The following is a 15,957-nucleotide window of genomic DNA, read 5'->3' as shown; positions in this document are numbered from 1 at the left end:
AGGGCAGTTGGGGGAACAGCAGCTGGGAGGGGCAGAGTGGGGCTGAGTCTCCGTGGGGGGGTGGCTCGGCCCTGGACCCCAGTGACCCAGTTGTGTCCTGTCACTGGCACAGACACAGTTCGCCTGGGGCAGCCACCCACCCTCTTGGGATCATTGGTCCTAAGCTTGTGGGGCTTGAGGGGAGGGGAACGTGAGGGATTGGGGCAAGCACTCTGGGTCCTGCCCTGGGAAATGGGGCAATGAAACAGAAACCAGCCTCCTGGGGTGGCGGTGGCCCTTAGCACTGCCATTCTCCACCTCATCTGGGACAGTAAAACAGCCTGTTGGGGGTGGCCAGCCCTGACTTAGTAGCTGGGGAACACTGGTCCCCAAATGAGTCCAGGCTCTGACAATTATTAATGACGGGGTGAGTCACATGCCTCAGCAGCATGTTACTTTTATTGGGTGCAAAGGGGAACAGAGTTTGATTGTAAAACATGAGGGATAAATGGGGGGTTAATCCTTCCACCCTTTAGCCCCCCTAATGAGGAGCATGACTCAGGGCAATAGCTTCTCTCCTGAAAGGGGGTGATGCTGCAATTAAACCTGTGAGGAAAACCCCCAATCCTGAGAGGATTTTCTCTCAGTAACTGACAATGGCCACAGGGTCCCTTGATGACACTGAGCAAAACCCCACTGCATCCGGTGGAGATTTAACACACCTAAGCACAGCAGGAGCAAGCGATTTGCATAGACACGCCAGAGTCCCTCCCCAGTCCCAGCTTACTGTAAGGAACACAGTCATTCAGTTCCTGCCTACGCCTATAAAGGAGAGCTGCACCAGTTTCTGGGTGCCTTAAGAAACACCTGGCCCTGTAGCATCTAGGGCCGTGTCCAGACTCAGGGGTTTTTTCGGGAAAAGTAGCCTTTTCCCTTCCCCTGCGTCCAGACTCAAGCCGCGTTTTTTCGAAATTATTTCGAAAGAACGCGGCTTTTCTTTCGATGGCGGTAAACCTCGTTTCATGAGGAAGAACGCCTTCCTTCGAAAGTTCCTCTTTCAAAGGAAGGCGTTCTTCAATGTAAAGAGGCCGTCTTCGAAAGAGAGCATCCAGACTCGCTGGGTGCTCTCTTTCGAAAAAGCGGATTTCCTCTATCGAAAGATCCGCCTGCAGTCTAGACGCGATCTTTCGAAAGATGCTTTCGAAAGAGCATCTTTCGAAAGAAGCCTGCCGTCTAGACATAGCCTGAGAGACTAGCAAAAAATCTGGAGAGTATCATGAGCTTCCATGGCACAACCCACTGCCTCAGACAACAAACACAGAGCAGTGGGCGGTCCCCATGAAAACTCGTTTTTTAAGTTTCTTTTAGTTACAGACTAACACGGCTCCCCCTGAGCCTTTTAAACAGGCAAGATTCTGTGTGTCTGTAACTGCCTGGGAGTTTTCTTAGGTAGCTTGGTGCTTGTCTGGGGCATTTCTGGGGCTCTGACTTCTCTGGGGTTTTTTTTCTTTTTTTTTTCTTTTTCTTTCTTCATTTCAGTCCAGTGAGTGTGATTGGCTCTCAGTTGTACAACCTGCTTTAAAAAAAAAAAAAAAGCTTGAACAGGCTACACTGCTTCCTTACCCTCAGAAAGCGAAACTAACCTGCAGGGCAGGGTTGCGGAGGGGCCATGGCTGCTGGGGACCTGGCCGGGAGTTTCCAGGATGAGGTAACCTGTCCCATCTGCCTGGAGTATTTCACAGACCCGGTGTCTATCAAGTGTGGGCACAACTTCTGCCGGGCCTGCCTGTGCCAGTACTGGGGAGAGTCAGACCCCAACTTCTCCTGCCCCCAGTGCAGAGAGACCATCCTGCAGAGACACCTGCACCCCAACTACCAGCTGGGCAACCTGGTGGAGCTGGTGAAACGCCTGCGGCTCCCGGTGAGGCCAGCGCCCAAGGGGCAGCCAGGGTGCGAGAGGCACCAGGAGACCCTGAAGCTCTTCTGCCAGGAGGATCAAGCCCCCATCTGCGTGATCTGCAGAGAGTCCCGGGAGCACCGCACACACAAGGCAGTGCCCATCGAGGAGGCTGCCCAGGAATATAAGGTAGAGACCAGGCTCTGCAGGGCAGGGAGTTACAGGGGCAGTTTCTCTGCAGTGACAGAGCCCCCTGCGTGTGTCTGCCCTGCCCTGGGTAGAGCCAGGGGCCTGCCTGGGAACACGACCCAGCCACATGAAGCTGGGCCAGGCACAGCAGCACTGCTGGGGAGTTACCGTGGGCTGGAGGGGGGGACCTGCTCCCCCAGTCTCACTGCTCCGTGGTGCTGTTCTCACTGGGCACGAGCCAATGACCCCAAGCAGCCCCCAGCGCCGCTGTCTGTATTTGCAGGAGCAAATCCTGAGCCGCCTGCAGCATCTGCGGAAGGAAAGAGACGCGCTCCGGGGCCTGGAATCCGACTGGGCCAAGGAGAGCGAGAGGCTCCTGGTAGGTGCCTGGTCCTGCCCAGCCGCTTTGCACGGGGGGAGGGGGTGTCAGGCTCCTGGGGGATGCTGGTGTTAGTTCCCACTGGGGTCGGTGGGTTCACCCCAGGGTTGCTGGGAGCAGCTTCTGGCTCTGCCTCTCTCCCAATGGGGGGGCAGGGGTGAGGCCTGTCGAACTGCAGCATGTGCCCAACTGTGGCAGGGTCAGGCTGAGGGGAGATCTGTGCTGACCCCTGGGTGTGAGTGTCAGACACCCCAGGGATGCCAGCGGCTGGTTTGGGCCCCATTTGCCATGGCCTGGGCTGCACCTCAGTCTGTTGGTGCAGTGATTGGGGTTGGGGTGATTTTCGGTGACACTTTTGCCCTGGGCCGAGCCCTGGGCCAGACCCAGCCGGCCTGGGAAAGACACGGAGCGAAACACTCCCTGCAGCTCGGACAAGGCCCTGCCACTTCCCACGGCCCCGCCCGCTCTGCGCCCCCAGAGGCAGACGGACGTGGAGCGGCAGCTGGTGGGCTGGGAGTGCCAGCGGCTGTGGCAGTTCCTGGCGGAGCGAGAGCGCCTCCTGCTGACCCGGCTGGGGGAGCTAGACGAGGAGATTGGGAGGAGGAGGGAGGAACATGCCACACGCCTGGGCGAGGAGATTTCCCGGCTCAGCGCCCTGATCTCGGAGCTGGAGGAGACGTGTCGGCAGCCGGCACTGGAATTGCTGCAGGTGAGATGGGGTCAGATGCACCCGGAGCCCAGTGTAGAGGGGACCCCCTGAGTCACTGGGGGCTCGCAGGGTAACTCAGCGCAGGGAGCAAGGCCCGGTGTGGCTTCAGGGTCAGGGTCCCAGGGCTGCAGAGAGGCAGGAGTTTGGCCCATTGGGAAGGCTGGTGAAAAAGTGGGCCTGGCCCCCTGCAAAGCAGCTGATGTAAAAGGGGCTCGGCTTCCCCTAGCACAGCCCCTCAGTGGGTCTGTGTCAGCCGACGGTCAGGGCAGTGAGTCCCTTAAGACCGGCTGAAGTTCTTTTAAATTGTGCTTGGTTCTGTTACAGCAACTGAAGGAGTCAGGTTAAAGCTTAAACAGTTACTATTTTATTGTTACAGGGTAAACTTAGTTGTTAAATGCTACTGCTGTGTTACAGATAACACAGCCACTACAAAGGACAGGACAGAAATTACACTAATAAGTCACTTACAGGTACCATGAAACCTTTTTGGTTCTCTGAGCTCTTATTAAATGCATGCAAAATAGACACATAGCAGGTATATATTCTCACCCCTGCGTTCCAGACTTGGCGTGGCCAGCGTCTTTCTCTCAATCCCTCGGGAAGAAGTAGGGCGAGGTTGGGCGTCCCACAGACCTCGGGAGACAATCAATACCTGCCAGCAGGTGTATGATTGGAGCTCAAATGGGGTTGGCAGCGGAACCTCTTTTATACCCCTTGGGTCATGTAGGCTTCTTCCTGGTTTCAAGTGGCCAATTAGGAAAAATGGCTTTGAATGCCAAGTTTCCCACGAAGGGTGCAAAGCATAATTTACACCTGGGAAAATGCAGACAATGGGCACCTCTGGTATGTGATGGGCGAAGATTCCTCTCCTGGGACAGTGCAGGCGTGTCAATTACTGGTACTAGCCATCAGGGCGACGGGAGGCCTCGGGTCGTCAGCTAGCCCATTTACTGTCTGGTTTCTGTTTATGGTAGAGTCAGGGACAGGCAGCAAACCTGTGTTCCCAGGGCATCAAAGGCTGACTGCCTTTCTCTTGCTCTCTGGGGGGGGGGGGGGAAACAAGATGGGGCTCGTGGAAAAACAAGATGGGGTTTTTGTGTCTGGCTACAGTCTGCCACCTGGGGGAGCGACCTGTGGGGCAGGGGAGCAGCGTGACCCCTCTGGGGCAGGGGGCCGGGCTGGGCCATGGGCAGTGACTCTGCTCTGTCTCCTTCCCCTCTAGGGTGTGAGAAGCGCTGTGAGCAGGTACGTCCGGGCTCCATCTGCCCCTCACCCCCCGTCATGCTGGAGCAGGCTCAGAGCCCGGGCAGTGACTCCAGCCCCAGCCCCTGACCATGGGACTGCCGTACCCTCTGAACCCTGCCTCCTCCGTACCCACCGTCCTGGGGCCACTGCCGCTGTGGGGGTGTGAGGCACCCTGGGAGGGGACTGCCCCACAGCTCTGGGATGGGGAACCTGGCCCTTGAGGGGGTCTCTGGGGAAAGAGCCGAGTGTCCCAGGCCAGGCCTTGGGGGGAGTGTCCCCATCCCACAGCCTTCACCCCATGGCGAGTGACCCGGCCCCTGGGGGCTGAGCAGAGAACCTGAGGAGCGGCTGGGCCTGGAGAACGGGCCCCTCTCTCAGCCCTGGGAGCCGCCCAGCCAGGTTCTAGGGGGCACATGGGCTGGGCCTGGTGCTGTACAGGCTGTTTTCCCTCTGGCTGGAGAGAGGCCCCCAGGCTGTGCTGGCAGGAAAAACTCCCTGGGCAGCAGCAGTCCGGGCCCTGTGAGCTCTGCCTGTGGCCCAGCCCCCACCCGCTCCCCTGTCTGGCTTGCGGGGGGGAGGGCGAAGAGGGAGACCAATAACACCCTCGTGTCTCTGCAGAGGCGAGGCAGTGACGTTGCCACATCCAGCGCCCAAGTGCCCAGAGCTGGAGCGGAGAATCCGGGACTTCCCAAGAGAGAACAGTCTCCAGGGGGCCGTGACGGGATTCCTGGGTACGGGGCGGCGCTGCTGGGGGCTCCTCTCTCACTGTCTGGGGGTGTGGAGAGGGGGGTGGAAAGGCCCAGCTGAGACCCCAGGGTCTGCTCCTGGGGCCTGGCGGGTTCCTGAGCCCTAGAGGGGCAGGGAGCTACTCTGAGCAGAACGGCAGGATCCCAGCGGGATGCGAATGGTAGAGAACAGGCCCAGGGAGTGCAAGTGCCTCCCCTGCTGTCCCTGCGGCCGCCCCCTCTTGCTGCCAAGCAGAGAGTCCCCCAGCCCAGCCTGCGCGGGCCGAGGGGCAGGGGGAGGTTTCTGGGGATGCTGGGAGCTGGTTGCCGTGGGAGACGTTGTCACAGACTCAGGGCCCGAGTCCCAGCTCTCTGGACGTTCGTGGAGCCTCCCTGGCTGACACCAGCCGCGCGCCTGGGCCCGGTGTCTGAACCCCTTGGGCCAGATGCTCAGAGCTAGGCAGGTGCCCAGTGAGTCACACTGGTGCCTGGCGGGAGTTGCAGAAGCCCCAGAGAAGCTGGGCCCCTAACTCCCACTGGTGCCCATAGGAGTTGGGCACCTCCCCTGTTCTGGTGCATGTGAAATCCCAGGGTCTGTGTGGCTGGGGATGGAAACACCTGAGAGAAGCTGGCTCCGGGGCCTTGCTCCCCAGGGACCCTCTGGCAGCGCGGGGCAGAGCTGGGCCGTGAGCCCCCAGTGACGGGTTTTTCTCTTCCCTTCCAGGGGCGCTGGCTGCGGAGAGAGGTGAGGATCCCGGAGCACTGCACTAGGACCGGGCACGGCAGCTGCTGGGAGCCTGTTCCCCCACCTGGAGCAGCCCCTGGGCTGGGTGGGCACGAGGGGATCAGCGCAGGGGGGAGCCCAGCTGGGGAGCGTGGAACATAGCAGCCGAGGGGAGTCAGAGGCGGTGGGACCCTGCTCTGTGGGGAGCCGGGGCAGAGCTGGGGGTGGCGGGAGGGGCCGAGACGTCCCTGCTCCCCTCCCGGGGGGGGGGGGGGGCCTGCAGTGGGAATTCTCACTTCTCTTTCTCTGCTTGTTCCAGGACTCAGGCGAGCCCGAAGATTTGCAGGTAACGGGCCTTGCTCCTCATTCCACGAGGAGTACAGCTAGTTCGGATTAGGAAGCCTAATCCGAACTAGCTACTCCGTGCCGCATGTAGCCGCGCGGCACAGGGTTCCAACTGCCAGCATTTAAAAATAGCACCGGCCGGCTTCATGCAAATGAAGCCCGGGAAATTCAAATCCCGGGCTTCATTTGCAAGTGCGGTATGCCTACATTACCCTCCTAGTTCGAATTAGGAGGGTAGTGTAGACATACCCACAGTGATTAACGGGGGGGCAGGTTAATTTCCCGCTGACCCCAGGGACCCGCCCCTGCCCCCTGCCCTGACTTTGTGACTCTCTCCCCAGTGGACGTGATGCTGGATCCAGACACGGCTCATCCCGACCTCGTCCTGTCTGAGGATCGGAAACGTGTGAGATACGGAGACACCCGCCAGGATCTGCCCGACAACCCGGAGAGATTTGATTATTGTATCAATGTGCTGGCTGTCGAGGGGTTCGCGGGCAGGAGACGTTACTGGGAGGTGGGGGTGGGGGACAAGACTGAGTGGGCTTTGGGGGTCTGCAGGGAATCTGTGAGCAGGAAGGGGAAGGTCACAGCATCACCTAAGAACGGATACTGGGCCGTGTGGCTGAGGGACGGGGGATACGAAGCCGGCACCTCCCCCTCCACCCCCCTCCCTGTGAGCGCCAGGCCCAGCCGAGTGGGGATTTTCCTGGACTACGAGGCGGGCGAGGTCTCGTTTTACAATGTGACTGACAGGTCCCATCTCTTCACCTTCACCGGCACCTTCTCCGGGACGCTGCGCCCTTTCTTCTGTCCTGGTCTCAACGCCGAGGGCTCCAACGCGGCTCCCCTGACCATCTGCCCGGTGCCGGCCCAGGCGGGAGGGAATCCCTGCCCCTGACAGTGACCCCGCGGCACCGACTGGCCCCTCCCAGCGCTGCTGTTATCTCCCTCTATTGATGGGAGCCAGTTACTGCAGGTACCTGGATGTTTTGTGCCAACCAGTCGCTGCCCCTTTCCCTTTGCAACTGGAGCCTCCAGTGGAAAACCAGACACCTGGCAGCTCAGCCCAGTGCAGTGAATGGGACCCCGTGGCTGGAAAGAACCCAGGCTGCCTTTCCCCCCTGCCCCAGGTCTGCTGCACCCAAGCACTGGCTGAAATTGGTACGAAACGCGGCCAGACAGCGGGTGGGGTTTGCTGCTCTCACCTTGCCCCATCCCCTGCCCGAGATGAGGAGGGAGGGGACTTTCACTCCTGTCAGAGTTTTCTACTGCTGTGAAATCTCAGTGTCAAATATGAAAGAAAAAACAACTAATTTAGAAACCTGTCATTGTAACAAGGTGTCTGCACAAGAACATTTGCCTTTACAGTTCAACAGCTTTGTATTAAAAATCTATTTTTAGAAATGGAATTTTTTATCTTTTTCTTCCCTTACATCAATATCGATGTTTGACTTGTTTACAGAGCATTGTGTATAGTTCAGCTGCGGCACTTCAAGCAATCCAAAACCTTTCTCAGAACCCAATTTGTTATGGCATTGTCAGACTGTTCAGTAACAATGTCCCTGTGTCATAACCAGCGCAGCCACACAGGTATGCAGCTGCTCCCTTGTTCTCCTGCCTTGACCAGCTCTCTCTAGAAAGCAGGGCACATACACCCCATACTGTGCTGCACCTTTGAACATTCATAGGTGAAAAAACCATAAAATGTTCAAAGAAAGAAAGGAAGAATTGGGTTCTTCCCATGTGCTTTTTTGTCCCAGAGTCTCTAGGGCTGTGTCTACATTGGCATGAATTTCCGGAACTGCTTAAAACGGAATACCATTCCGTTTTCAGTTTTTCCGGAAAAGGAGCTTCTACATTGGCAGGCTGCTTTTCCGGAAAAGCTTCTGTGGCCAATGTAGACGCGCTTTTCCGGAAAAGAGCCCCGATCGTCATTTTCGTGATCGGGGCTTTTTTCCGGAAAAGACTACTGGGCTGTCTACACTGGCCCTTTTCCGGAACAGTGTTCCGGAATAAGGACTTATGCCCGAGCGGGAGCAGTGTAGCTTTTCCGGAATAGCGGCTGATTTTGTACAGTAGAGCGTCGTTGCTTTTCCGGAAATTCAAGGGCCAGTGTAGACAGCTAGCAGCTTATTCCAGAAAAGCGGCTGATTTTCCGGAATAAGTGGCCCAGTGTAGACACAGCCTAGAGGTGCAGGAGGTGCAGAGCTACAAAAAACAAACCACTTGCATGAATTTTGGTCTAAATCGAGGAGAAAGTTACCCAGATTCACCTTTGTTTTTTAAACACAAATCTTGAAGGGAGAGTGGGGCTGGGGCCCTGTAGTTTTCTGCCCCAGCGTGGCTGGCTTTTGGGGAGAGTAGGTAGGAAGTGGGAGGGGCTATTGGAAGCCCTTAACCCTATGGGGAAAGAGAACTGGGGAATCTCCATCACTGGAGAACATGGGTATCAATTCCCCTGCCTTCTGCATGCTTAGCAAGCCCTCCACCATTTGAGCTAATTCCTCTACCTGTGAGCAGTGCTCCTGCTCCACCCACCTTGTTCCAGAGCCCACAGCGTCCCTGCAGCTGCCCCAGGCTCCTTTCTGAGAAGGCTACAGGTGGGGCTGTTTGCTGTGGGATGGCGAACTTGAGCGTGGTGCACATCATACCAGGGTGCTGTGTTCGAGTGCTGGCCACTGGATGCTCTCAGCAACCCAGCCTGTCTTCATTTAGCTGACTGCCATGGCCAGTCGACCCCAAACAGAGACAGGTTAAGTGGTTTGCAGGGAGCAGTAGGGTGAGACTGGGGCCTAGGATGTGCAGGGCCAGCCTGCTGGGAGAGGGCTCCTGCCTCCTCCTTTCCTCTCTCTCTCAGCTACTTTCTTCAGTGGGGGCTGGCCAGCTGCCTTCCCCAGTAGCAGGCACCGTGGGTGAAAGTAGGGCTGGGGAAAAGCCCTAACCCCGCCCCTTGCTGCCCAGGCCCAGCCCCACCCCCATGGGAGCCAAGCCCCCACCCATCACCACGGGGAGGTGGGGCTGTGCCATGGGGAGGCAGGAGGGCACATGGTCCTCGCCTCCCTGGAGCCTATAGTAGGTGTTCTGGCGGGCAGAGAATGGGCTTACAGGGAACCGTACATAGGACACCGCCTTAAACCCAGCTATAGAACAATCCTTTCCCACTGTGGTGTTGAAGTCTGGTCTTTTTACTGGGGTGTTGTGGAGAGCAGCAGGCTCCTATTCGGGCCATCGCCGTTACGATCTGTCACCTCATTCATCGTAGACAGAGTGTTCTGAAAGACCGGGGCAAGTATTAGTACAGAGGGTCCCGCAGTGCTATGCACAGAAGTAAAACAGAAACTTGGAGAAGTGACACCACAAACGAGGCCTTTCCATATAATTTCATGTTGTGAATCGACCCTCCAGCCATACGATAGGTTGCCCTTCATGCTGGTTGTCAACCCCTAGTAAGTTTCTCCTTTCCCATAGTTGAGATAGACCGATTTATTTCCTTATAACCTATTGAATGGATGGTAGCCAATTTATCCAAAGGGTGCATCTACACTCCAGGGCTGAACTCAAAATCACGATGCAATTTGAGCTACATCAATTGCATATCCTCTTTCGAAATAGCTTGTATAAAAATAGGGAGTGTCTACATTGCACTTACTTCGATATAGAGCCCTCTTCCTCTGATTTCCCTTCCTCCGCGTACAATGAGGGTTACAGGAGTCGGGGTAAGAAATCCTCCAGCTTGACAGGAATTCAACACTATTTTGAAATAATGGCCTGCTGCGTAGACGCAGCTGAAGTGATTTTGGAATTGCGCTAGTCATTTCAAAATAGCATTGCAGTGTAGACACACCTTTGGTTGTTGATGTTTAGCTGTGTGTTGGCTTGTAAATGTTGCACAGCCAAAACACAGCAGTATTTTGTATTTTGCAAGGGCTTTTACACATGAGCCACATTCAAATTAAATGTCAGTCTAACCTGCTCCATTAGAACGTCTTTCTCAGGACCGGGGCTGCCAAGATGCTCTTCAAAAACCAGAGTGTGCTCCCCACCCCGGCTTCATTTCTTTTGTCCACAAAATGATGTTTTTTGCCCCCTGCCCCACTGGCGTCCTGTTCCCCTGTCCTGTCCTCCTAGAATCATAGCCTCACAGAGCTGGAAGAGAGGCCTCACCAGAGCTGACTAAAGGGGAATAATCACTTCTCTGGATCGCCTGACAATGCTCCGCCTATTGTACCTTAGTATGCCGTTAGCCCTCTTGGCGACAAGGGCGCCCTGTTGACTCAGCTCCAGCTTCTCATCCACTGGAATCCCCAGGGCCTTTTCTGCAGAACTGCTACTTAACCAGTCGCTCCCCTGCCTGTACCAATGCTTGGGATTCTTCCGTCCCAAGGGCAGGACTCTGCACTTGTTCTTGTTGAACATCAGCAGATTTCTTGTGAACCAATCCTCTAATCTCTCCAGGTCACTCTGGGCCCAATCCCTGCCCCCCAGCGTATCTACCCTCCCAGCTCAGTGTCAGCTGCAAACCCATCCCCATCCCAGCTCATTAGTGAAGATGTTGAAGCAGCCCCAGGACCAGTGGTCCCTCATTGTTTGTCCACGTGCAGAATGATGCAGTGTGCACCAACCCCCGTCTGGCCATGCACCACCAGTAGCACAGGACACCTAGGAACAGGTTGGGCCTCCTTGCTCTGGCACCCTCGGGACCTGTCTAGTTCCAGCTGAGGGATTTTTCTGGCCCAGGGGAGGTAATTTCCAGCCCTTCTGCTGCCAGCTCCTCCCTCCGCCCCCTGGGCTCCCACCTCCAGCCGTCCAGCTGACCATGTGCCAGCTCTGGAGCTGCTTCCCCCCGCAGCCCAGCTGAGCCATGCACCAGCTCCCAAGCACCCCGTGCTAAGCTTCCCAGCTTTTCCCCTGCACCATGCAGCCCAGCTGTGCACACCCCCTTCCCCTGGCATAGCACCAAGACACTCTCCTCCTGGAAGATCCTTGGTCCTGCCAGATCACAAATGTTTTGGATCAGAAAGTTCCAGATGGCATGTCAGGGAGCCCCCAACCCTGCACCCCCATCCACAGCCAAATGTGACACACAGCCAGCCAGTAGAGTAGAAAGGTTTATTGCTTCTCAGAGATACAGCATGGCATGGCCTGTGCTAACATGGATCCTAAGAGCAGACTGCCTTATTCCTCAAGGGGGGGAGCTCACAGGCCCTGAACCCCCATTTCCTTGGTCTTCCCTGTCCATAGCAGGAGGCAAAATCAGCGTAGGTTGACAAACCAAACAGCCCTGTGACCAGCATGGGGCTCGAACCCATGACCTTGGCGTTATTAGCGCCACACTCTAACCAACTGAGCTAGCCGGCCCTATAAAAATGCAGCTCGCCAGTGGTCCTTTCAAGAAAGGTACCTCAGCCAGCTGCAGAGACATCTCTGCAGCTGCAAATGGCTCTTCTGTGATGGGGCCACTAGCGACTCACTGTGATGTGGGCTGGCTAGTCCAGCTGGTCTGAGGTTTGGTCAAGGTGGCTGGTGGTCGACATGGCGCACTGAGACCCAGGGCAAAGAGGCAGCCGGAATCGCTTGCTGCCAGCACCTTGCCTCCCAGCTTCTTCCCTGTCAGCAGCAGCCACAGCCCCTTTCGGCCACTGGATCAGCGTGGGAAGGGAGGCGGGAATGGGGCCATGCCATTCTGCTCACAACACACTACATCATATCCTGCACGTGCAGGCTGGCTGCACACAGTATCCCAGCCTGCACATGCTAGCAGCCGGCCGCTGAGCACAGGGAGTGGCTCCGGCAGCAGCGAGGGCTTCATGTGTGGTGGCAGCTCACATTTTCCTTGGTCCTCCTGGGACACAGAAGAGGCCTCCCCTGGCCACCCATGGAACTGCTGGTTCAGGAAAAGGCTGATTGGGGAGGAGTGTTGGGAAGAAGGAAACCACAAGCCTGGAGCTGGTGCAGAGGCTGCTGTGACTGGCACTGGCAAGGCAGGGCTCTGACTGCAATAGCTGGTCCCAGGCAAGGCACCGCTGAGAAGTCTCAGCCCCAACCCTTCCTCCTCCCATCTCATCCTAACCTGTTTAGCTCTCCCACATGCTCCTGAAAGCCAACACACAGGCCACCCAGCCCTGCACCAGGGGGCAAGCCCTGGAACTGCCTTGTGGGCACCCAGAGGAACCTCAATAAGAAAAGACCTTCTGTTTCTGCCTGGCTTTGAACCAGGGACCTTTTGCGTGTTAGGCAAATGTGATAACCACTACACCACAGAAACACACTTAGCAGGGTTTTCTGCTGCTCCACTTAAACTTGGGCAAATATTCGGTTGCTAACCCTTTGGCCAACAGAGATTGCTGCAGGGCAAATGAATTCTCTGTTTTCTATTTTGTGCCCTCAGGAAGGGACCAAACTGAAGGAGGCCGGGCCCCCACCTGGGGACTCCAACCTAAACCCTGAGAGGCTGCTGTGCCTGGCACTGGCAAGGCAGGGCTCTGACTGCAATTGCTGGGACAGGAGAGCCAGCGCCAAGTGCCCTTGTGATTCCCTGGGGGTGTCAGTGCCCAGAGACCCTGCGAGTGCCACCTCTGCAGCTCCTGCAACCGTGGAGAGTGACTCTCGCCCCCCCTCCCTTGGGATGGGCAATGGCAACAGGTGGAGGAGCTGGGAGAGAAGTCCCAGAGAGCAGCCCCGTGACTAAGCTGGCCAAGCAGCTGCTGGGTGTGGGGGAGGTGAGGGAGGCAGCCCCCAGTGGTGCCTGGCCAATGTGTCTGCTCTCCCTGCCATCCCTCCCTACGTAGCTGGAGTTGGCCATGTCCCCACAGCAGGAAGCCGAAGGGGGCAAAGAGCAGAAGTGCTGGAAGCTGGTGGGGGTGGCCTCTGGGTTTGATTTAGTGAGTCTTAGTTGGACTTGCTAAATCAAACGCTGTAAGATCGATTGTGGCCATTCCTCCCCAGGTCCTTGTTCTTCTGCAGGACACAGCCAAAGGAGAGTAAGGACGAGCCAATGGGCATCCAGATCAGATCACACCCTTGTTGAATGGATGGAAACAGAAACCAGACACACACACAGAGCCGGTTTGAATTGGTTCCAGCTGAGGGACGGGTTTGTCTGGTTTATGTGCATTGGCACTAGAGCACGTGAGGGGTTTGTGGTCATTTGGAGAATCCCTGTTCAATAGAAATCCAAAGTGTGACACACCTGCAGATGTAAAAGTTTCATTTCAATCGATGAGCTTTTTACGGGGGCACTTGTTACACCCCAGAGCAACCGTGTGTTTGCATCCAGCGTTGGGAACTGAGCAGGAAACGAGGCTTTTGTGTGACTCACAGCTCAGGTGGGAGGGGCCCTCACTGACCCCAGAGTGTGACTGGTCTTAACAAGGAATTTGCCCTGAAAGCAGCAGAGCTGGGGCAGGACAGGGAGTCCTGGGAGATGAAGCAGCTGGAGGGAGCCAGGAGAGCAGAGGCCAGCCTGAGAGCTGAGAGTCAGAGGTGCCCACTGCACTTTCACACCACAGGTCCCACGGTGTAAGGGGCAGCACTCAGGACTCTGAATCCTGCAATCTGAGTTCAAATCTCAGTGGGACCTGCTGGGGCTCAGCTGGTTGTTACAAGGTCTTTGTGCTTCAGCTTCCATGCACTGAGATTCAGCAAAGAGAGTTTTGTTCCTCTTGCTGGGTGTCTGAGGCCACTGGAGCTCCATCTCCAGACGGAGCAGGGGGGCAGGAAGGGCCTGATGCCATCACAGCTGCAGGGCAGGTCACCCACCTGACCCCTGAGCTCAGCCTGTGCTGGAGGCAGCCAGACAGTGTGAGCGGGTCAGAGGGGGGATTGGGGGAAGGGTCCTGAGTCCTGGCTCCCAGCCACGCACCTTGGTACAGAGACCAATGGCCCCTGCACAAAGTGCATTGTGGGAATAAGAGTTGGGGCAGCAGGAAAGGGGCCGGCCCCTCAGCACCAGGGCCCAGGCAGGAGAAGATGGGAGTGAATCCTGCTACCTCTGCCATGGCTTGGCCCAGGAGGGCTGGGGTCTAGGTATTTTTCACCCCAGCTTTGTGGGAAGCCAAGTAGGAAGGGGCCACTGCAGGTGCACAACCCCCTGGCCTGCTGTGTCTGTGGGAAGGGTTCAAGCCCCTTGCTGGGTGAAGCCCTTCTTTAACTCACATTCTCAATTTGCAAACAATTCACCTTCAGCTTTCACCAGGGTTTTAGAAAGAAAAGTCTGGTCCTGGGGTCCAGCTTTAGTAGAACCAGAGAGAGAACCAACTGCAATTTCCATCTTCTGAGGAGAAGGGAAGAGGATTTTCTTCTCCTCAGTTCTAGCCACATCAACCCAGGGAGGAGAAAAAATAACCCTCTGCCTGCTGATTGTCCCTGTCAGCTTCTGTAGCTTCACCTCCTGCCACAGCAGCTCCAGCTTTGAGCTACAAATCTCAAGGGGCTGGTGAGGAAATGAGGAGCTGGCAGCTCGGGTGAGTCGCTTCCATGAGAACAAGAGGTGGAGTGTTCACAAGGTGCAGAGCAGGGTGCTAGAAAGTTTTGAAATTTACTCGCTCTCAGAGTATCTGCCCGTCCCATCTCTGTGCCAGGGCTTCCCACCGAAAGGGTGAAAGAGCCGCCCCCTCCCCCACAGTGAGGAGGGAAGCAGGGAAAAGGGAAACCAAACAAGACAAAACCCAACGTCCCCAGGGATTCCAAGGGACAAAGGCCTGGTGGGGAAAATACCCCCCCCCCCACACACACACCTTCACCTAGGCTATGTTTACACTCCCAGCTTCTTGCACGAGAAATATGCAAATGAGGCTAAACGTGGAATATCATGGAGCCTCATTTGCATACCTAATAAGCTGCCATTTTTGCAGACGACGCTCTTGCTCCAGAAGGAGCTGTCTACACTGCCCCTTCTTGTGCAAGAAAAACCCTCTTGTGCAATGCCGCTATTCCTGAAAATAATCGTCGTAGAGGAATTGCACAAGAGGGTTTTTGTTGTGCAAGAAGGGGCAGTGTAGATGCTCCTTCTGGCGCAGGAGCCTCTTCTACAAAAATGGTGGCTCATTAGGTACGGAAATGAGGCTCGGCGATATTCGACGCTTAGCCTTATTTGCATATTTCTCATGCAAGAATCCGTGAGTGTAGACACAGCCCTAGTGTTTTCCCTGCCTTGCATTTGGCCACCCCCCATGGATCAGGCCAGTGTTTCCAAATCATTATTTTTATACCATGGACAGCCAAACCCATTCACAAACTTTTGCCAAACTGGTAACATATTTACATATCTGCATATACATTATGCAAATAACAAATATGCAAATATAGAAATAAACCATTACCAGTCCCTAACAGATCAGTGTTTGCAGATATCTACACTTAAAAATTCACAGAAGCCATTCCCCTCAGGCTCCTCGAGGGGGCAGCTCCTCCCCCGGGGGGACTGGAGCCTGCAGAGGGAGGGGCGCAGGGAGAGGCACCCACAGAGGCAGGGGGCATTTGGGACACCCTGGTTATAAACTTTAGAAATTTTGTCAGGGGCAGAGGAGTTGGTGCCCACAAGTGCCACCACCAGGCACCTCTGCCCCCCTCCTGCCCGATGGGGGTGGGGGAGCTGCCATTGTATCTCCCCCCTTCCTTCTGTACAAGCCCTGCCCTGTGTCTCCCCTTCCCCAGCCAGGCTGCTCTTGCTCCCCCAGTCTCCTCCCAACCTCCCCCACCCCCTTTCCTTTCCTGTGACCCCCCCCCAAGTTTCCCTCCATTGCACCCCTGCGCCCAGCCACC

At 56.3% G+C, this 15,957-nt stretch overlaps 1 protein-coding gene and 2 non-coding genes across 3 annotated transcripts; 1 reads left to right on the top strand and 2 right to left on the bottom strand.

Moving 5' to 3' along the window:
- The first annotated feature begins 11 nt into the window (after positions 1–11).
- Positions 12–7,570, top strand: LOC142821540 (zinc finger protein RFP-like). The gene is made up of 9 exons (XM_075912778.1): positions 12–406; positions 1,519–2,065; positions 2,349–2,444; positions 2,923–3,153; positions 4,376–4,398; positions 5,017–5,129; positions 5,848–5,868; positions 6,167–6,193; positions 6,534–7,570. Exons 2-9 carry the CDS (start codon positions 1,649–1,651, stop codon positions 7,091–7,093), a joined length of 1,488 nt encoding a protein of 495 aa, XP_075768893.1. The 5' UTR covers positions 12–406; positions 1,519–1,648; the 3' UTR covers positions 7,094–7,570.
- Positions 7,571–11,479: 3,909 nt separating this feature from the next.
- TRNAI-AAU (transfer RNA isoleucine (anticodon AAU)) lies at positions 11,480–11,553 on the bottom strand. The gene has a single exon. It is a non-coding gene; the product is annotated as a tRNA-Ile (tRNA).
- An 834-nt stretch (positions 11,554–12,387) lies between these two features.
- Positions 12,388–12,460, bottom strand: TRNAV-AAC (transfer RNA valine (anticodon AAC)). Its single transcript has one exon. It is a non-coding gene; the product is annotated as a tRNA-Val (tRNA).
- Between the last annotated feature and the right edge of the window lie 3,497 nt (positions 12,461–15,957).

The sequence above is a fragment of the Pelodiscus sinensis genome, chromosome 31 (assembly GCF_049634645.1).
Source record: "Pelodiscus sinensis isolate JC-2024 chromosome 31, ASM4963464v1, whole genome shotgun sequence".
NCBI classification, from domain to species: Eukaryota; Metazoa; Chordata; order Testudines; family Trionychidae; genus Pelodiscus; species Pelodiscus sinensis.
Note: the sequence above shows the minus strand (reverse complement) of the source record. Positions and strands in the feature narration are given on the sequence as shown.

Coding starts and splice junctions, on each gene's coding strand:
- LOC142821540 (XM_075912778.1), top strand. CDS start 1,649: ATGGCTGCTGGGGACCTGGCCGGGAGTTTCCAGGATGAGGTAACCTGT. Junction 2,066..2,348: donor AGGCTGCCCAGGAATATAAG/GTAGAGACCAGG, acceptor CTGTATTTGCAG/GAGCAAATCCTGAGCCGCCT. Junction 3,154..4,375: donor CGGCACTGGAATTGCTGCAG/GTGAGATGGGGT, acceptor CTTCCCCTCTAG/GGTGTGAGAAGCGCTGTGAG.